The sequence below is a fragment of the Lepidochelys kempii genome, chromosome 26 (assembly GCF_965140265.1).
Source record: "Lepidochelys kempii isolate rLepKem1 chromosome 26, rLepKem1.hap2, whole genome shotgun sequence".
Classification (NCBI taxonomy): Eukaryota; Metazoa; Chordata; order Testudines; family Cheloniidae; genus Lepidochelys; species Lepidochelys kempii.
In genome coordinates, this window is record NC_133281.1 from 5,917,054 (window position 1) to 5,937,693 (window position 20,640).

At 50.4% G+C, this 20,640-nt stretch overlaps 1 protein-coding gene and 1 pseudogene across 3 annotated transcripts; one reads left to right on the forward strand and one right to left on the reverse strand.

The window, feature by feature from the left end:
* The first annotated feature begins 3,153 nt into the window (after positions 1-3,153).
* POLR3D (RNA polymerase III subunit D) lies at positions 3,154-13,235 on the forward strand. 3 transcript variants are annotated; one of them, XM_073324830.1, is made up of 9 exons: positions 3,154-3,241; positions 4,496-4,673; positions 6,239-6,282; positions 6,569-6,720; positions 7,834-7,958; positions 8,704-8,875; positions 9,796-10,067; positions 10,920-11,072; positions 12,136-13,235. In XM_073324830.1, the coding sequence occupies exons 2-9, from the start codon at positions 4,509-4,511 to the stop codon at positions 12,256-12,258; spliced, it is 1,206 nt and encodes a 401-aa protein (XP_073180931.1). In that variant the 5' UTR covers positions 3,154-3,241; positions 4,496-4,508; the 3' UTR covers positions 12,259-13,235. The 3 variants fall into 3 exon arrangements, with proteins under 3 accessions (XP_073180931.1, XP_073180932.1, XP_073180930.1); XM_073324831.1 differs by lacking the exon at positions 3,154-3,241 and adding an exon at positions 3,561-3,883; XM_073324829.1 differs by lacking the exon at positions 3,154-3,241 and having other exon boundaries at positions 3,561-4,673.
* A 3,288-nt stretch (positions 13,236-16,523) lies between these two features.
* LOC140903450 (profilin-2 pseudogene) lies at positions 16,524-16,958 on the reverse strand (annotated as a pseudogene).
* Between the last annotated feature and the right edge of the window lie 3,682 nt (positions 16,959-20,640).

Consider the following 20,640-nt stretch of genomic DNA (forward strand, 5'->3'; position numbering starts at 1 on the left):
TGGGCTGCAGCTGGGACCCGCTCAGTTGCACATTGAGTAGAGGTAACTGAGGTGCTGGTAATTACATCATCCATCTAGCTGTCAGCAATCCAAGGGCAGTCGGGATGCTGCCACAGCTGCCCGGCAGAACCCCTAATGATGTCTCTCTGTCACTGTCCCCTCTGTCACAGTCACAGCCTGGCGGAACTTGCAGCGCTGTCAAAGGATAGTTCACCTGCCCTAGCCTTGGGCTTCCCTCAGCCCTAGGCTCATTGCCAGGGAAGCAGAATGGGGGCAGGGAGAGAGCAGGTGTGAGGGGTACATGTGAATGGTCATCTCAGTGAGTGTTTGTGTGAATGTCCATGTGTGTGAGTATCCATGTGTGTGAGTATTTGCATATGTGTGCAACTGCTTACGAGTGTACATTGATTTGGCACCTAGATACCTTGGGCACCATCTCTCTGCTTGTGTTATCCCTGTGCAGTGAAGATCAGCTATGACCTAGTCCCTGTGCTCTCTCAGTATGTCAGTTGCACCGATTTACAGCCCAGTTAGATTTAGTGATGTGGAATGGCCATATGTGCCTGATGTGATTTAGAATCATAGAATATTAGGGTTGGAAGGGACCTCAGGAGATCATTTAGTCCAACCCCCTTCTCAAAGCAGGACCAGTCCCCAATATTTGCCCCAGATCCCGAATGGCCCCCTCAAGGATTGAACTCACAACCCTGGGTTTAGAAAGCCAATGCTCAAACCACTGAGCTATCCCTCCGGCGCGCGTGCGCGTGCGCGTGTGTGTGTGTGTGAGAGAGAGAGAGAGAGAGAGAGCGCAGCTCAGGCCTGGACCAAGCGGACCCTAAATCTCTCTATTCTGGATGGGTGAAAGTAACCCATTACCTCTTATTAAGTGGGCCTAAGTGGTTCATGGGCCTTGGACTGGCCTACAGCACAGGGGAGAATTCACCTGAAGAGCGGATGTGATCCTTCTAAAGGGTTTGTAATTAGGCATTACTATCATCAGCTTATTCTGGACAAGCAAATCTGAAATTCCCTCTCTGTGTTCTGTTCCCCACCTACAGTGCATAATGAAAATTAAGGTTAATTAGGAAAGGATGAATCTAGAGGTGCATGAGAGATTGTCAAACTTTTAGAAAGTATTTTTTGTAAGTGTGGCTTTGTGAAACGTTTGTGAGTTTTGCAAAATGTCTGCCTATCTAACTGGATTCTCAGCTAATGCAAATCAGCATAGCTCCATTGAACAGGTCCCATGTATACCTTTATTTTTCAAGAGAACTCTTATTGAAAATGATGAGCCCAATTCTGATCTCCTTTACACTAGTGTCAACGTGGTATCTTTCTATTTATTACTCCAGATTTACACTAGGAAAAGTGAAATCAGAGTTTGACCCATGCATCTATTTCTAATGAAAAGAAAGCCTGTGCTATGCAGAGAATAGAGATTCTGGTTTAAAAGTCATTCTTGAGTGGCTTCTAGCCTCTTACAAAACAAAGTTTAACAAAAGAAATCATGTTGCAGCCCAAAATTTGTGTTTGGACAGAGCTAATAAGCAGAGCCTCAGAAGTCCTGTTCTAAATCTAGAACCCATGATTTTCAAATAGGATCAAATTTTGGCAAAACGGGTTCTCTCTTCCCTCCAGTTAATGGGTTTTACAGGCACCTTCAGGGGTGACCATACAAGCACAATTGCCGCAGAGATGGTGTGGATACTGCAGAAAACAGGACAAAGGAATATGGAGGTGCACAAGGACCGACTGCAGCAGCATCCTCTTCAATTTACCGCTCTTCACCTGAAGTGTTAACATGCTCCATTACTGCAGTTTCATGACACAATAGAGGTAATGAAGGAACGTTTTATTTCTGAGGGGCTGGTTTCAAAAAACACCTTTATCTTGATGCGTGAAAAATGAATTTGATAGCAACAATTTCATCTAGTGGGATTTTCCCTTAGGCTTGGAGAGCCCACTTTCATTGCCGATATACCTCCCTTCCTGCAGAGGTGTTAAATTAAAGCCCAGCACGACTATAGATTTTTCTATTTTCACTTAGCACTAGCAAGGAGATACTTGAAGCTCTTTCGTAGCAGGCAGCAGCCACTGACAGGAGCGAAGGACTGTTTTGGTTTTTATAGAGCCAGGGCTTGATTTTGAAAAGCAGTTTTGGATTTTTCTCCAGCAAATAATTGCAGGCCTGGTTTTATTGGGTCAAATAATTGGATGAACCATGCTTTGACATGTAGCTGCTTGGCTGCCTCCTGGAAACCAGGTGATTAGACATCACAGCACTGTAAAGAGTGTCTGCAGAATTGTGTCTGGGTGTATAGTTGTGTGGGTGCAAAACTGCTGTTGCAAGTATTTCCAACCCCCAAGCATTCAAAACTCAAGAGCCGGTCCCTGAGAAAATCATGAGTGGCCTAAAATTCATGAGATTTTAAAAAAATAATAATGTTTAGTGTTTTGGTTTCTGAGCCTTTGGAATGCGTTCAGGTCACATTCTCAAGCTTTTCTCCAAAATGAGAGCTAGAAACATACTTTTTTCTTTTAAATTAAAAAAAAAAATCAGTGAAATCTCATGCAATCCGTATCCTCCAGGAGGTGGGGCTTTTAAGAAAAACAGTAAGTCTTGCAAGAGTTGGCAGCGCTGATTTGCAGAGAGTGAGACGAGGGGCATCAGGTAGTTAAAGCATGGATGCCACTAGTAAGCTTCTAGCAGCATTTACCTCCTCTCATCCTGGGGAATCGTGCGAGTGACAGACAGTCTATCGTACAATTCTTAGCATGGGCATTTCGATGCCAATGTGATCTAGAGGGTTGGCAGGGTGATTGTGTTGTTAGCATAGGTAGGTATTAATTGCAGTAGGGGAGGAGAGTGATTGGGAGTCTGGACTCCTGGGTTCTATGCTTGATTTGCCCACTTATGTCCTTTGTCACCCTGGCAAGTCAGTACTCTGCCTCTGTTTCCCTCCCTGCCCACTAGCTGCAAGTATTTCCCCAGTGCAGTGGGCGCCCCTCACAAAGGTGGCGCCTCCTTCCTCCTATGCCAGAGGTCGCCCCTCACAAAGATGGCGGCACGCTCTTTTCTCCATTACGAGTGCGTGCCCCTCACAAGCATGGCGGCGCGGCGGGAGTCCCGCCACTTCCACTGCCCCTCACAAAGATGGCGGGCGCACGCATGCGGGCTAGAGTTGAAAGGTCAATCGTGGCGTCACGCTTTTTCCTGTTTGCTGCTGCTGGTCGAGGCTGGGTTAGATAACAAGGATTGGGGTCTGATGGGGGGGGGGGGTGTCTGGACGGGGGGGGGGCCGGGGTATGAGCCCCCTATGAAGGGGGGGTGCGTGTCTGGGGGGGGTTCTGAGCCCCATATGGGGGGTGCGTGTCTGGACGGGGGGCGGGGTATGAGCCCCCTATGAAGGGGGGTGCGTGTCTGGATGGGGGGGTTCCTGAGCCCCCTATGAAGGGGGGTGCGTGTCTGGACGGGGGGGTCCTGAGCTCCCAATGGGGGACGCGTGTCTGGACGGGGGGGACGCGTGTCTGGACGGGGGGGGAGGAATGAGGGTGATTGGGCTTGCTATGGGGGGTGTGCCTGGAAGTGAGAGTGGGTTCCCAGGCTCCTATGGGGTGTGTGAGCCTGACAATGAGTCGGGTGGTGTCAGAGCTCCCTATGGGGGGTGCACACCTGGAGATAGCAATATGGGGTTGAAGCCTGGGCGGGGGGAATGGTAGGGACTGCACGCCTGGAGACAGGTGGTGGGGTCTGAGCCCCATATGAGGGTGCCTGGAGATGGGGGAGCCTTGAAGGCGAGGTGTCTGAGACCCCTGCTGGGGGATGTTGAGTCCCTATAGTGAGGGGCCTAAAGAAAGGGGGAACTCTCCCCCTGTGGTGAGGGTGAGTTCCCTTATAACCTGGAAGCTGGGTAATTGAGCCCCTATGTGTGGGGAGAAGTGAAGAGGTCAAAGCCCCCATGTAATGAGGGGGATCTGACCCTGTACAGCAAAGGATCCAGGTGGGAGGTGGGTGTGAGCCCTGAAATAGTGAGGGCTGGGTATGTGGGCCTTCTTTCTGATCCCCTTTTGGGGAACTGGTCCTCAGTCCAGCAAAAGGCAGATGACTTGCAGAAAAGATCTCCCAGCTCGGGCTGTCGTCCTGTGCTCAGTATACCTTCCTTACCTGCAGGCCGCCCCGCCGTCCCCCTCCCCCCCACCTTCCGAAGGGCCCTTCAGTTAATCATGCCCCTGGTATCTCAGGTCTGTTTTGTCCCCTGTGATTTGTTAATTTCTTGCCCTAGCAATTATCCTTATTCCCTTTTCTCCCGATCACAACAAATTCCTATTCCTCTTCCTCCTCCTGACTGAGCTGTGTCTGAACAGAAAAGGAGTCGGCATGGCTGTAACACCACCTCCATTCCTTCCAGCTCAGGAAATGGGTTTCCAGGTGTCAGCTCTTTGGGTTGCTGGAAATTTCAGCCGTGTTGTTCCCTCTGATATTTCTCTTCCCCAGATAACTGGAAAGGATGTCGGAGGGGAGTTCAGGCAACGACGCTGGAAACCCAGGCAGTCTCCGGCCTGGACTCGCTGGGGCACGAGGGCTGATAGGGAGGAGACCTGCCACCCCCATTAGCCCCGGGCGCCTCCCCTCCATCCGTTCCCGAGACCTTACCCTCGGAGGAGTAAAGAAGGCAAGTGTCCCCAATGGCACAGAGAAGACTGCCCTCCTGACTTTCTTTAACCAAATAAGTGGCCTATAAAATAACTTTCAGGTTTCAGAGTAACAGCCGTGTTAGTCTGTATTTGCGAAAAGAAAAGGAGTACTTGTGGCACCTTAGAGACTAACCAATTGAGCTACAGCTCACGAAAGCTCATGCTCAAATAAATTGGTTAGTCTCTAAGGTGCCACAAGTACTCCTTTTCTTTTTGTAAAATAACTTTGATCTCATTTTATAGAACCTGATCCCGCACCCACCAGGGTCAGTACCACTGACTTTACCATGTGCCAGATCTGGCCTGTAGTATCCATGACTTAGTGCTGTACAGTGATCAAGAACACACAGTCACTGCCACAAAGAGCTTGCACCCTCAACAGATGTGCTTAGTGCTGTTCCAGTGACACTTCTTTGAGGGATGCTGCTAATTGTTCTTGGCTCCTTTTTGGAGTCTAACGAAAGATGCCTGACATTAAAAAGCTTAGAGACCTGATTTTTATTACAATAATTCCAGTGTCAACTTGTTTTTTTGTATCTTTCTGCCTGTCTCGGATGGAGGAAGGGGCGTAAACTGAACAGTAACTGTTTGGGTTAAGAAGAAAGTTGTCCATTTTGGGGTGGCTTACACCTTCCTATGCAGCATCTGATAAGGAGGAGACAGGATACCACACTCGACTGACCACTGGTGTGATCTGATATGGCAGTTCCTATATAGTATAGTTGTTGCATCAGGAGCCTTTGCAATCAGAACTCCTTGTTCTGCTCCCTTCTCTGACACTAACTCCTTCTGAGGCTTTGATCAAGTCCCTCTTTCTATTTCCTTTCCCCATCTGGAAAGTGGGAGAATACGTATCTCCTCGCCTTGTAGGGCTGGATATGAGGGTTAATCAATGAATGTCTGGAGAGCAGTTGGGAAAACAAGCCTTAGATAAACAGCATTATTCTTTTTTGAACTGGCAGCCTGGTGATGACCTTGCCAATCCCTGCATGTTTCCATGTCCTCTGTGGCCTCTTCTTCTCTAACCCATTCCTGATGCCACATGAACTATTTGTGTAACTGGGGCTGGCACCTTCTGTAGAGGTAACTGGGTAGGGAGTTGTACGGGACACACTGCATTGTCTGAGTCTGTAATGCAGCCAGACTGGTTCTGTGCCAGGCTTCCTCACTTCTGTTTGTAAAGCATCTTTTTATCCATAAACGCTCAAATAGTCAGAGCCTAGACAGACATTAGGGTGTCTGTGCATAAGATGGCTTGTAAACAGCAGCTCCAGTGGGGAGAAACTATTGGACCATGGTAAAACAAGAGACTGATGTAAAGTACCTCCAGAAGTCGAGATTTACATCAAGGGCCCAGGGCCTGGCTCCCTTCAGCTCCTACTGAAATCTGTGGGAGCTGAGGGCTCTCAGGATCTAGCACCATGTTATAGAGCTCAGCAGCAGATGGTGGGGTCATCAAATAGCTTCCCGTTTGTTTTCTGTGGCTTATATTTGGCACTTCCTGAACAAGAGACTTAATCATTTTTTTGTTTTTGTTTTGTAGAAAACTTTCACCCCCAACATAATTAGCAGGAAGATCAAAGAAGAGTAAGTGGCCACCTTATATTGTCTCAGTGGAGTGGGATGTGATCATCTAAAACCCAAATTAACGTGTACTGGCTGCAGTGCACTATTAAACAGCCTCCACGTTCCACCCCAGGGGTGGCTGTTTTGCAGTGATTGCTATAGACAGTTTGTAAAATATTCTGGCATCTTCTGAGTGTATGTAACGACACTCTAAGATGTGAGGGTGGATCATTTCAAGTGTGTTAGGATTCAGCAGGAGCGTTTTAGGCTTGCAATAAGCAATACCCCATCAAACCTTTTTCTCCAGGCCAAAAGAGGATATCTCCATCAAGAAAGAGAAGAAAGAGAGAGATCGGGATCGGCAGCGAGATGGCCATGGACGAGGCAGGGGGAGGCCGGAGGTCATTCAGTCCCACTCCATCTTCGAGCAAGGCCCAGCAGAAATGATGAAGAAGAAGGGTACAGTTAGCAGGAGTGTGGACAGCACTTAAGGCTGTGGGGCAGGAGGGTGTCACAGAAGCCACTTTTCCCAGAGTCTCCCTTCTGCTTTGCTTCTCCTCCTTGGAGATGACTTCCAAGGAAGGCCAGTGGTGGGGAGAGATGCTGCATTTCAGTGTCAACTTGAATCATCCCTATGTCCGACTTGCATGTATCTTTTGGCCAGAATTGTTAAAGCACTTTGGAATGAAAGGTGCTGTCCATGGGTAGGTTGTTTTTGTTAACGTGGGTACTGCCTTTTTTGCAAAGGTTTGAAATAAAATGATCTAGGGTTTGGAAGGGCTCAGTGATTCACGTTGGGGTAAGAGAGCTCTTCACCACAAGGTTACCAGTTTCAATCCAGCCCATTAAAGTCACCACTGTTCGATTCATTGCGTGGTGGGTCTCAGTGTGGTTTCTAGTGGGCAAATGTCCTGGTGGCTTGTGCAACATGCACTTGGGGAAGTTAAGACTGGAGAGTCTTCCCTGGCTGGAGCGTGAGGCCTTGTCTTCACAGCAGTGTGAGTTCAAGCTGTAACTCAAGTGTTACCCCAACCCACCTCCCGTTTGCGCGCACACACCTGGCTCTAGTTACATGGTGCTTTAAAGTCAGCTGAGCAGCGCTGTTGCAGGGTATTAGTTGATCCTCAAGTACTGCTAATGCTCAAGCTACAAATGCAGTGGGGGTGCAGCAGCCTAGGTGATAACGACTCATCAGCTGCTGATCCATTCACTCTGCGTAACTTGGGTGTTGTTTTGCACTGTGACCATGCTCACTCGAGCTAAGCTAACTCGGGTAGTAACTTGAGATAACTGTTGCAGTGAAGACTAGCCCTGATCTACCCTCTCTCCCCACAGGTGCAGTTCCTCTAGGCCAGGGTGGAGGCACATTGTCAGGCTAGTGCTGGGGAGAAGCTTGCACTGTTTGTGCTGTTCTGTTCTAGAGTTGAACAAGGGGATCCGGGGCTGCAGGGCTTTGAATCTAGAACCACTTAATTCACACCAAGAAAAGGGGGGATTGAAATACAGTGCTCAGCCAAGGGATTATCCCTGTTCCAAATCTTCACTCCTGCGCTCGCCTTCTCTTTCACACAGGCACTTGGGATAAGACCGTGGACATGTCAGACTTTGGACCTTCCCACATCATCAACATAAAGAAAGAGAAGAGGGAGACGGACGAGGAGACCAAGCAGATCCTGCGTATGCTGGAAAAGGATGATGTAAGCAAGGCTGGGAGGAGGGGGCAGTACCATCTGGGACGCAGGGCTATAGTTCTCCATCCGGCTGGAACAGAAGAGCCTACTCCAGGATTGTTCCATTGGATGGGGGCGGGGAGGTTGAGGAGGGAGTTTAAGGCTTCTAGTTCCCTGACGTTTGTTAGTCTGGGAGTCCCCAGTTCTAGCCCTGCCAGCAGGACACCTAGGGCCAAGTGGCTGTTTCCCCAGAGGCGGGGCGTCCCTGCTGCTCCCCAAGAGTCAGTTTCTGCACCCAGCAGCAGGAGCTTCAGGCTCACCCCTGGTTACTCTCCTGATTTCACTGCCTAGTAGAGAGGAGAGGAGAGGATACTTACATTGCCTGATCCTGCAGCAGTCACGGACAGCTCCCATTGACTCCTGTGGGGTTGGCTTGTATACAGATCAGACCAAGCACTGTTACAGATGGCATGGAGTCATAGGATTACAGTATCTGGGCATGGTTGGTGTGCAGGACTAGAAGGCAGGATTCCTGGGTTCGGTCCTTAGCTCTGCTGTCAACTTGCTATGTCAGTGGCAACTCGCGTCCTCTGTACCTCAGTTTCCACTTCTGTAAAATGGGCAGGGTGCCTATCTGCATAGGGGTTATGAAGTATTTGTCCTCTCTGTGTCCAATGGCCCTAATAAGTCCTGGCTGGCAGCTCTCCCCTCTCTGGCACTGAGGGATATTCTACCTTCTGACTCTTCTCCCTCTCCCGCTTTCCTCCTTCAGTTCCTTGATGACCCACGCTTGAGGAATGACATCCGGAACAAGCCAGTTCAACTACCCCTGGCCCACTCAGGCTGGCTGTTCAAGGAGGAGGGCGATGACCAGGAAGATATGAAGCCTTTGGCCACCAGCACCAAGGAGGAGATGATGGAAGTGGATTTGCCTTCAGTGAAAGGTACTGGATTCAAGCCCATCATGGTCAGACTCTGTGCTGGGATCCCTATGGGGATACACCTAAGCTCACCAGCCCTAGCTACAGCCTTGCAGCTTGAATGCTTGGGGTAGGGGAACATGGAGCTGATTTGTTCCAGTGTACTCACAAAATCCAAGCATTCAGCTAAAGGTACTGGCTATTGACTGAAAGGTATCCCTGGGAGGCCTACCTAGCAGGTCTCATACATTTGGTCTGGCCCTTCTACTTCCAGCCTCCCCGCCCCAGCGAATGGGGGACAGAGGCATATCAGGGGTTCCCTGATCAGAAGAGAAGCAAGGTACAGAAGTTGCAGGGGGTGGAGGGAAACCACATGGGGGGGATGTGTCCTCTTAGTATGTTGGACCATTCACAGCAGCACAAGAGGTATGGTGCTGTCCAAGCCTGTTTGCTCTGACTGAGGATGGTTCTTGTCTCCAGCCCTTCAGAAAGGGATGAGAAACCACCCAGAACCAAGGGTTTATTCAAGAGGCTCAGTGTGTAGCCCAGACGTTAACTACGTGTAACATTTCCCATCATCCTAGTCACTAAGGGTCAGGTCCTGCACGGTGCTGAGAGCCTCAATTCCCACGGACTCCCAATGAGAGTTGAAGGTGCTTAACACCTTGACAGGTGAAATAAAGACACCAGAGGCCAGCGTTCTTCCTGTGCCCCTGGCTAGTCTGTTGCAAGGGAGCAAGATTTGCTGCAGGTGGCAAGAGCCTCTTCTCCCCTGCTTTCCCCCACCCTCACTCCCGGGGGTGTGAAGCGGACACCCCCGGAGCATGGGAAGGTGGCTGTTGTCTAACAGGGAGCTTATGGTGGAGTGGGGAATAATTCTGCACAGGTAGCCTGCGACCTTGTCTGCACCGCAGTGAGCTCTGCGGTTTTGTCTCTGCTCTTAGTGAAAGAGGAGCCCCGCGATGAGGAGGACTCTGAGGAGCCACTGGTGGTTGCCAAGCCATCTCAGGCAAAGGCACCTCCCAGCTACCCGCAAGACATCTCCGTGGCAGAGCTGCTGCAGAGTCTGAGCCTGACCAAGGAGGAGGAGCTGGTCTTCCTGCAGCTGCCAGACACCCTCCCTGGGCAGCCGCCCACGCAGGACACCAAGCCCATCAAAACAGAGGTGCAGAATGAGGAGGGGCAGATGGTGATGGTGAAGCAGGAGAAGAACCAGGTACGAGATCAAGCGGGGCCCTCACTGAGCCCTCCATGGTATGGGAATGAGATGGACATTGTAGCAGGGGGTTGTCTTGCTGCGCATCACCCGTTAGAGGGGAGCTGTGTGCATATATTGTAGCTAGGTGCTAGGGAAGCATGTGGACTCCCCGGGAGGCCCATCAGCGGAACTCGTAGATAAAACCTAGCTAACAGCTGAGCCCTGTGAGACAGAGGCTGCCTCCGGGGCACTGGTGTGCATGTGCAGTGGGAGAAGGAGCAATGCAACAAGGGACAGTGTCTGTGCTGGCATTTCTGGGGAGTTTGCTGTATCCAGTGGTGAGAGACCTGGGGCAGGGGAGGGCACACAGGCAACTTTAACAATGCTCCCCCATCCTTTCGCTGTGTCCTTCACACACTCCCAGAAAGCACCTAGGATTTCTTCGGTGCAGTTTCTGTAAGTATCTCAATCTGCGTCTTGGCTCATGGCAATTCCCACTTCCACTGTGCAAGTTTCCCAAACCTGTTGGCCTTTGACATCCAACCAGCTTGAGCCAGGTGGCAGATATGCTCACAACCTCAGCACTTAAGGAAGGCTCTGGTTTTGAGGGAGGCTGCTTTGTTTCGACACTGATGGAACTTCCATTAAATTCTGAAATTAATTAGGCAATTAATGTCTATCCAATGATACAGCACACCTGAGCCTCATTGCATGGGGGTGGAGGCATATCTTACAGGATCTCTTACTTCTCTTTGGAGAGACTCCTTCCAGGGAAGGCGTGAGCATCCCAACTTTTGACTGGAGAAGAGCACTGGGGTGACCAGGGCAAAGGAGCTGCACCCCTCTAACCCCGAATGTGTTTCTCCACAGGAGGCCAAGCAGGCTGAGAACATCTGCACCCTGGGGGACCTGCCAGAAGGGCAGGTGGGGAAGCTGCTGATCCGCAAATCGGGAAAGGTGCAGCTGGTTCTGGGCAAAGTGACTCTGGACGTGACCATGGGGACCCCCTGCTCCTTTTTGCAGGTACAGCTCGCTCAGCGGCCAGCATGCATGGGAAATGGCTCGTCCTTGCATCTATGGTGAATTTATTGCTGGTGAAAGGTGACACGCTGGCAGCCTTGGGAATGCTTCCTCCACCCCCAAACACTTGCTTGCTGCCCCGTGCCTGTGTGTTTCAGTCCTGGCTTGGCCTTGAGGGACCTCCTCTATGCTTGAGAGAAGTGTTCTCTCTCCAGGGTCTGTTCAGACCTTGTCCTCTCAGCTGAGATGGTAGTGAGAGTTAGTTGTTGTACTGGACTTTGTGATCCATGATATCTATCTCCATGGTATATAAACCCCATCTTATCGACCCCTGGCTGCTAGGAATTGGGCTGAGGCTCCAAAACTCATTTCATGCGGGGCCCATCCAGCAGCCCTCGGGTAGCAGTGACTTTATCTACTCTCCACCTGGGCCTGACTTGAACCAGCGCCCCGGAGGTGCAACGTTCTGTATCCAAATCTCACTCCCCTGAGCCATCCATTCGATGTGCCCTTTGAGGACTGAGAAGAGCTGCTGCTATCTTATTTGGGGTCAGGAAGAGGCCCCATGATATGAAGGCTGAAAGCATCCACACCCCAGCACTGGAAGTGGGGAGATAATCTCAGAGACAGTGGATGGGAGAGAGAACCCTAGCTCACTTTCTTTGGGAGGAGGTGGACTGGAGGAACCTGTAGTTCAGCAAGGATTTGGCCTACCCTAGTCATCTACTGGCTGTTTCTGTAACCAGCGCACGGGGGATCATGGTGCCCAGGCAGCCAGAAGATGAGTTTCTGGGCTCGGCTCTCCCTGCTGGGAAGGAAATGCTTCCCCTCCAGAGTTCAGATGCATACAACAGAGCATTAGAAATCAATGCTTGACGGGAGCGTAACTCACTCATGCAATGAATCAGGGCCAGGGAGTTAAGCTGCAGCATGGCTGTCTCGAGTGGTCATGAACATAGTTTCCCCAAGCTAGGGAGATGCATTTTCTTTATATTCATGGGCAGGTAGCCTCTAAACAGAGCGTGAATCTGGCTGTTTTTAATGGTTTCTCCTGTATTGTTGAAAGGAACTGGTATCTGTGGGCACTGGAGACGGCAGGACTGGAGAGATGATCGTCTTGGGACATGTGAAGCACAAGCTGGTGTGTTCCCCAGACTTTGAGTCCCTGCTGGAGCACAGGCATCGATAAGAGAAAGGAAAGAAGGAGCAGAGTTCTCCGTGGGATTCTCCTCTCCTTTGTGGAGGTTCAGCCCAGAGGTGGGCTGCTCCTCTCGTCGGCCTGGGATGTCCATCCCAGTTCAGGTTCTGTTCTGGCTACGGGAAGCAGGTGCATGTCAGAGGAGGGTTTCCCACTGGGGCCGTGCAATGCCCTCTGTGCCACTACTCTGCCCACGGGCATCTTGCTCTTAGAAGCCTCCCATCCGTTTTCTTTACTGGCTGTGCTCAGAGCGAGGGGAGTTGGGAGGGCTCCTCCCCTCCAGGTGTAGCTATAAACAAGAATTACAGGGGACAAATGCACTCCTGTCCCCACTGGCACAAGTATACATATGTTCCCACCCTGTGTATATAGAAAAGCTACAGTGACTCCAGCCTCTGCCTATGGACCTAGCTCTGGACTTGAGACAACTGGGTTTTGGGTTTCAGGCACAGGTGAGGTGTGCCATAGCCTTTTGGTGCCAGTGAAGGAGATTTCCTTCCCCACGCCTGACTGTATACAAGCCTGCAGCATCCTACCATGTCCACCTGCCGTGCATTGCCAGAGTCCCTTCATCCAGCCACCACCATTGGGCTGAAGGAGGACTGGTCCAGGAGGCACGACAAAGCAACTCAAGCTGCTTCCCCCTGCTCCCTGTGGTTGAATGAGCTGCCTGTGCCACCCTCCCAAGCCCTGCTGGGAAGAGCCCGGAAGCCAAGCCGGGGCCCCCATCCTGGAGACTGTTAAACTTTCACCGGTGGTTTCCCTTTGGCCAGAGATACAAAGTGAGCTGTTCCTGTGGGCTCTCTGATTTGCCTGTCGACTCCCAGAGTGAATTTCTGCCTCCTTTGCTGTACAGCCTCTATGTGTCTATAGGATGTTCGCACTGCAGTTAGACACCCACGGCTGGCCCATGCTGGCTGACTCAGACTCTGTCTAAAGGGCTGTTTAATTGCAATGTAGACTTGTGGGCTTGGGCTGGAGCCTGGGCTCTGGGACCCTCCCATTCTCAGGGTCCCAGAGCCCAGGCTCCAGCTCGAGCCCACAAGTCTACACTGCACTTAAACAGCCCTACAACCTGAGTCAGCGGGCACAGGCCTGGCACAGGTTTTTATTTGCAGTGTAGACATACCCTGAGTCACTTTAGGAGGGGTGTGTAGTCATTCAGGGGCTTGCTTTCACATCACCAAGTGATTGCCCAGAGAGAGACACTGCCTCTCATCTTTGCGTAAGTATTCCTTTAAAAGGCTAGGCCCTGTGCCCAGTAAATGTGTGATATGGCTTTGTGGGTGAATCTCCTGCGTCTGTGAAGGTGAGAGTCCTGTTTGCCAATGTCCAGATAGCACTTTGAACTCCTAAAGTGCTGTCCACGTACGAAGCGTGTGGTGTTTAGATTTTCCAGCCTGCACCGCTTGGAAGCCATGGAAGAATGTGCCAATAACTTTACCAGCTGCTAGTCTTGTGTTTGGGAGTTTAATATTAAAATGTGGCCTTGGTACAAAATGCATTCAGCACCCTTCAAGCTTCCCCACCTGGCTGCTGACGAAACAAGTTTTCAGTGCATTCATTGTATTATTGAGGCTGTAGAGAAACAGGATGGCCAACACCACCTGGGTTTAATGACCACTTAGGTTCTGGAGTACTCCACAGAAACCACCTAATTCCACCCCTTCTGCTGAGTCTTCAGACACCCCTAACTCCTCCTCCGGTTTATGTGAGCGGCTAAAGATAGCTGTCTACCTCCCGCAGCCGCTTGTGCCAATGAAGTGGTTTGCCACAGGGGCAGTGGCTCTTGGAAGACCCAGCAGCTTGTCTGTGTGGGCTCTGTCTGGTGGAGCCAATGGAAAGAGCAGCACTTGCTGCAGTGTGGTGTCGAGGCTGCTGGATTCTACGGGGAGCATTGCATGGGTTGCATGTGGAAATCAAAGTGGAATAAAACTGCATCCGTGTGCACATGTGGTATAGGTGTGTGGGCTACAGATTATTCCTAGCAGGCTATCATGCGTTCTCTCTGTACTTAGTATCTTGTGTGCTCTCCTTTCTTTGAAACTTGCTATCTCCTCCACCCAGCATTTGGGAATCTGCTCTTTCTTGCTGCACAGTTTTCCAAATCATGTCATCCTAGAAGCCACCTTTTTCCATTTGTCTGCCCTCTAGCTCCCTGCAATGTTGCAATTATCTTTCCTCAGAAGTATCTTCTATGCCCTGTTTGCCCAGCCCTCTATCTGACAGGTTGGATGTACTATCACGAGCTGGATCAATAGAATCTGGGCGCTTTCTGTGGGGTTCATCTTTTCTCCTCCACCATACCTGTTGCTTGAGATGGGCTTGGTATCCTAGTCTGCTCAGTCCATAACTCTTGTTTAACATACACTATATACCGATACTTCTGTAGGAGGCAAGGAGAGTCATTAAATACAGTTGAGCATAAGCTTTTGTGAGCTACAGCTCACTTCATCGGATGCGATGAAGTGAGCTGTAGCTCACGAAGCTTATGCTTAAATAAATTTGTTAGTCTCTAAGGTGCCCCAAGTACTCCTTTTCTTTTTGCGAATACAGACTAACACGGCTGCTACTCTGAAACCTGTCATTAAATACAGTATTCACTATCTGGTTAAAACAAACAGCTGCTCCTGGCAGGGCTCTGGAGCTATGCTCCGGCTCCAGGCAAAAACCTGCAGCTCCACTGCTCTGCGCTCAGCTCCGGGCTCCGCTCCAAAGCCCTGGCTCCTGGTGCCACCACAATTTTGATAGAAATGTGTGAAATCTCAAGGCTTTATCTGACGGGAACATAAAACATCCCACTCTCTGCAATTCAGAATGCAGTAGCAAAGTCTCACTCATCCAGATAATCCTCTTTATTGGCCTGAAAACTAAGTCTGCATGCTGTGAGGGTATTAGAGGTCTGTCTGGCTGCAATTGCTAAGGCCATTGGACATGTTTCTGCTGGGGTGAATGACGGTGTAATGGTCAACCTCTGAGTTGGGCTCTATGGCTTAATGTTCCCTTGACTCAAATGAGGGTAAAATAAGGTGGAAAGTGCCCATCTTTGTAACCCCAACTTGCTTCTGACAGTTTGGCTGTCGTCAGATGCAAGCCCCCAGCACATCCATGGCATTGATGCGCTACACTTAAGGCTTATGAGGAGAGGCTGAGGGAACTGGGATTATTTAGTCTGCAGAAGAGAAGAATGAGGAGGTATTTGATAGCTGCTTTCAACTACCTGAAGGGGGGTTCTAAAGAGGATGGATCTAGACTGTTCTCAGTGGTACCAGATGACAGAACAAGGAGTAATGGTCTCAGGTTGCAGTGGGGGAGGTTTAGGTGGGATATTAGGAAAGACTTTTTCACTAGGAGGGTGGTGAAGCACTGGAATTGGTTACCTAGGGATGTGGTGGAATCTCCTTCCTTAGAGATTTTTACTGTCAGGCTTGACAAAGCCCTAGCTGGGATTATTTAGTTGGGGATTGGTCCTGCTTTGAGCAGGGGGTTGGACTAGATGACCTCCTGAGGTTCCTTCCAACCCTGATAATCTATGATACACCAGTGTTTCTCAATCTTTTTGATACCCAGGACCAGCTTGCTGCCTTCCTAAACTGTCAGGGAGATCTCAGGGACTGGCACTGGTCCAGGCCTGGTCATTGAGAAACACTGCTCTACACAACTACAATGGCCAAGAATGTTTTTATTATTAGGAAAGCCTGGTAGTTGGATCTCTATAGAAAGGCTTTTAATTCTCAGAATTTGGGTATTGTCTGTGCTGACAGTCGTACTGTTGCAGCTTGTATCTCTTACATGCCAAAACATCAGAATCTAGGGCCTAGGCCCACTAGCTAATTGCATTATCCCCTACAACGAGGATACTGGAGGAGTGTGCCTTTCTGACAGCCGAAGCTGCAAGCAAGTCCTGTTGCTGGAGGGTGATCCAGGCTCTCGGGAGATCCTTAGTGTGCTGTGTGTGCTCCCTCCCCTTTCTATTAGCCAATTGGCTGCTGCCTTGCATAGTACGTAGGTTTGGCAAAATGCACCTGTAGAGCTGTCCCGTAGATCAAATCATTCCATTGGGACTTAACTACTATAGGATGCTACCACATCTAGCCTTGGTTCCCAGAAGGAATGCAGTTAATCAACAGGGTGCTCTAAGGGCTGCTCTGTACCTGAGTGGGGATGTGCAGAGTAGCTGGAGGTGCTGCTGTCCTGCAGATATAGGAGTAAAGAGGAACTCGTGGCCGGGGAAGGAGGTCACTCAGGATTTGTCTTTATTGGTGCATTGAGTTCTTAATGTAACGCACCATCTTGAAAGCCTTCAGGTTCAACGTTCCTCCCTGGATCCCCTTCTGGCCCACTAGGATGAGGCACACTGGGTTGGCCAGGGCAACAGTAATGGCATAGGTGCAGGTGTCGCTGTTCTCCTCTTGCTGTTTGGTCCGGAGGTCCATGGTGTAATTGTGGGTGTCTGTGTAGAGATTGTCCCGGATCACCAGACACCTGAGCCCACCCAGCGTGGTTCCCTGGGTGAGAAGTGTGTCTCTATTCCTACCCAGGAGCACTTGGATTTCCAGCTGAGTCATGTTTGCCAGAACCCCACCTGGGTGGGCAGCCAGGAGCTGCTGGTGAGCCACGGAGATCACTGCTGCATCGCAGCACAGCCCATCTCTCATCAAGCTGCTGATGTACTCCTGCCAGCCTGACATCCTGTGATCTGTGGAGCAATGTGTGCAGCTATGCCCACCTTGCTGACACGGAAAGGTGGAGAGGAAGGGTCCTCTTAATGTCTCTGATGGTAAGGCGGTCCCTTGTTCTAACCTCCAGCTTGGTCTCAGAAGGGCAAGGCACACATTCAGTCCATACAGTCTCTTTCCATGAATGAATGGCTTATTTCAGGCCAAGAGGAGGGGGAGGCTCTCACTACTGTGACATCATGCGCTTCCTCCCAAGCACAGTGTAAATCCCTGGTGCTCACCAAACAAGGATGCTTCAAAGCTAGATTTCCAGACGCTAAGATCCTGCAGTGTTTTTTCTCATCTGCACTGAGCAACCTCCACCAACACCCCAAGCAGCTGGACCCTGGGTGTGAAGGCTTAGCTGCCCTCCATGGCTTCTGATCTCAACCCGGGAAACAAGCCAGTGCTATGACGACAATGAGATCATTTCTCCCTGTGATGTCACAGTGCATCCTAACTGATGTCTGTCTAGTAAGTTGATTCATCCTTTGCTGTGTATTCAGGATTCTCCTTAACATTCATTGTCCCTTCTGCCCTACTTGAGAGAATATGTATTGGTGTAGTTGTCAGGTCCTAATCCACCAGCGCACTCTTGCTATTACCTGCTCTAGCTCCTGTGTGGGAAACTCCTCCATAACCCGTGCTTCTATAGCAGCTTTTACATTCTGGACTTACTCTGTAAGGAAGCACCACCCCAGAGATCACCAACCCTTCCATCCCATGGAAAAATGTCCTACTGCAACTAGCATGCAGGTCTTCCTGGATCGCCGCTGACCTACACCCTCATCAGTTTGCTACTGTTCTGTCCCACCTGTGTTAGTTTCATCTGTTCAGAGATGCTGGTCTAGGGTGGCAACCCTATTGCCTCACATCCAGTGCTCCTTTGGCTGCCGGGTTTTGGAGCAGTGCAGCAGTTAGGGGAAGGGGAGGGCATGGGACTGTTTTCTGCAAGAAGAGAAGGAGCAATACTCAAGAATTTACAAATGAAAATAGAGGCTGAAGGGGGCTGTGAGCAAATGCCTCATTTATTACATAGACAAGCTGGGTGAGATAATATATTTTATTGGACCAACTTCTATTGGTGAGAGAGACAAGCTTTTGAGCTGCATCGAGCTTGTTTTAATCTATTACACATCTGCAGTTCTTACCAGCTGGTTTCCCTGGGTGTTAGCAGCTATCTACATGGCAAAGGTGGAGTGAAATAGCTAAATTAACTGAGAAGACAGCAGGGACTGGGCTCTTCAGATAGCAGCTGAAGCATTCAGTCTGTCTCTGATTTGTAGCTAACCGTGAATGTGCCCTCTAGTGTTAACAGCTGGAGTGAATTTCTTGAGCAATCGCACCAGGGAAGGGAGATAGCAGGAAGCAACCCTGAGCCTATCGCTCTCCCCAGAGGCTGAGGAAGCTTCTTCCAGCAGAGGGCTGGGTAGCAAGTAGGGGAAAAGCAGGGAAGAGTTTGACATTGCCCTTTCTTCCCTGCCTTCTGCAGGCCTGTACCCTGCTGGCGGTGATTTATTAGCAATGGGGAAATGTTGACCCCAGCTGAAGAAGCATGCTGCAAAAAGGTCTTGGCCCCTTGCACAAGCAGCATGCATGCTGCTGTGACCCCTAGCTGGCCATAACTGGTGGCCAGCTCTAGAGGGGGTGTGAAATATTTCCACGCCCACGGAGGGGAGTCTTTCTCTCTTGTACCCCTGGCTTTCTTCCTGGCAGCACAGAACTGAGGGTGGAAACAACCTTTTGCTGAAGGACCAGTGCCCTGTCCTAGGAGCTTTAGCCAAGTGCCTCCAAACGCAGGACTGGATCTCTAATGGAAGTGCTGCAGCTGGGGCTAGAGGATAGCTAAGGACTGAACGAGCATAGAGGACAAGTCCTATCCTCCCCCACTCAGCCAGAGGAGTACACCCATAGAGGCAGTCCCTTTAATGGCAGGATAGGGATGCACCAGCTCCCACTAAGTGTAGTTGAAGTCTCAACACTGCAGACATCTGTTTCGGCCAACTGGAACTTGATGTAGCTTCCAGTATGACAGCTATCACCTGATCTGCCATGCAGCCCACAGCAGTAAGGGTGCTTAGCCAGCCAGCTAAGGTGTAGTTAGCGCTTCCATATCTACCCTCTGCTTGCACTCTACATTTTGCTGCCCCAGTATACTAGTACAAATGGTTGCTGCTCTTGTTTTCCTTCCCTGGGAATTATTTTCTCTAGCTTAGTGCAAGCCAGGACAGCGCCTTCCTTGCCAGCTTCACCTAGCTCTAGCGTCTGCTCCACGAGGATCTCCAAGCACCTCACAAACATGACTGATGGGGAAACGGAGGCAGAGTGCGGTGAAGCATCTTGCCCACGGTCAGAGAGGAGCCATGTGGCAGATAGGGAGCGAGTACCTAGATCTCCTTGGTCGCTGTGTTTATCCTTTAACCACCTGGGCCACCCTCTTTCTCCTTTTTCATGTCCTAGCTGTCTTGTGCATAAAATACAGCCACTATGTACTAAGCTGGTGCAGATTGTGCATTACTACTAGTGCTCTGTTCCCAGTGCACCAGGAGGTGCACACCACTCACCTGCTGCACCCCCTCTTCTGAAGCAATTAAACTTCCTTCTCATATAACTGGGCCCAATCCAAGAAGAAGAAATAAATTTCCTCCTTTCATTTACTCATTTTGCTTTGTTTTTGTTAGCTTAGATGTGATTCCTCCCCTCTCCCTTATTCATTCCTCCCCACCCATCCACCACTGCTCAGCCAGAACTGAGCCAAGGGCTTGTACGGTGCTGTGTTCCTCCAGGCCACCTTCCTGCTTCCAGTCTGCCAGGAACGCTGGGAACAGAGCCTCCCAGACCACCTCTGCAAGGGACATTCTCCGGCCTTCTGGCGCAGGCAACCTGGACTGGCCAGCGCGTCAATCCAGCGCTGTCTCCTTCAGCATCGGGGTAGTTACCATTACCTCATTAGCTATCTTCATCTTCCCCAGGGCAAACATCGGTCCAGCTGCGTGAGTGGTTGCAGCCTCTCCTCCACTGCCCGGAGGCAAAATCAGAGCCTACTCTTTGGGTTGGCCTGGTCCTAAGCTTCAAGCTGCTTTTTATGCCTATTTCCATTCTGCATCCTTCCACCCTACTGAACCTGCCCATGGTGGGTCCCATTTCCTCAGCCTCTTGGTGTATCTGCAGTGACCCTCAGTCTTTGATCATTCTCTAGCTATAGAGGGTGGGGGTTAGGAGGAAACCTGGCCCACGGGGAAATTATCCCGTAAGTGCCTTCTGCAGAGTATCTTGCACTTTCCTTTGTAGCAGCTGCTGGCTGCTGTCAGAGGCAGGACTAGTTGGCTGCTGGGATTTGATCCAATAGGGTATTTGTTCTGTTCACCCCACTGCAGCCTCTACAGACCTTGCAGCCTCACTACCTGGGCAAAGGGGTTTGCCTAGGGCTCTGACACATAACAGGAGGCAGCGACATGTCTCCTGAGGGCTGGAAGCAATGTGTTCTGTGCCAAAGCACTGAATGAGATGGGAGAGAGCATTGGCTCTGGAAGAAACCTCAGCCATATCCCATAAGGGGGGAAAGAGGTGTGGCTTGCCAGAGTAACTATGAAGAGACCACCCCATGCTATGATGCAGGAGAGAGAGGGTCCTGCTGCAGGAGGGGGAAGTGAAG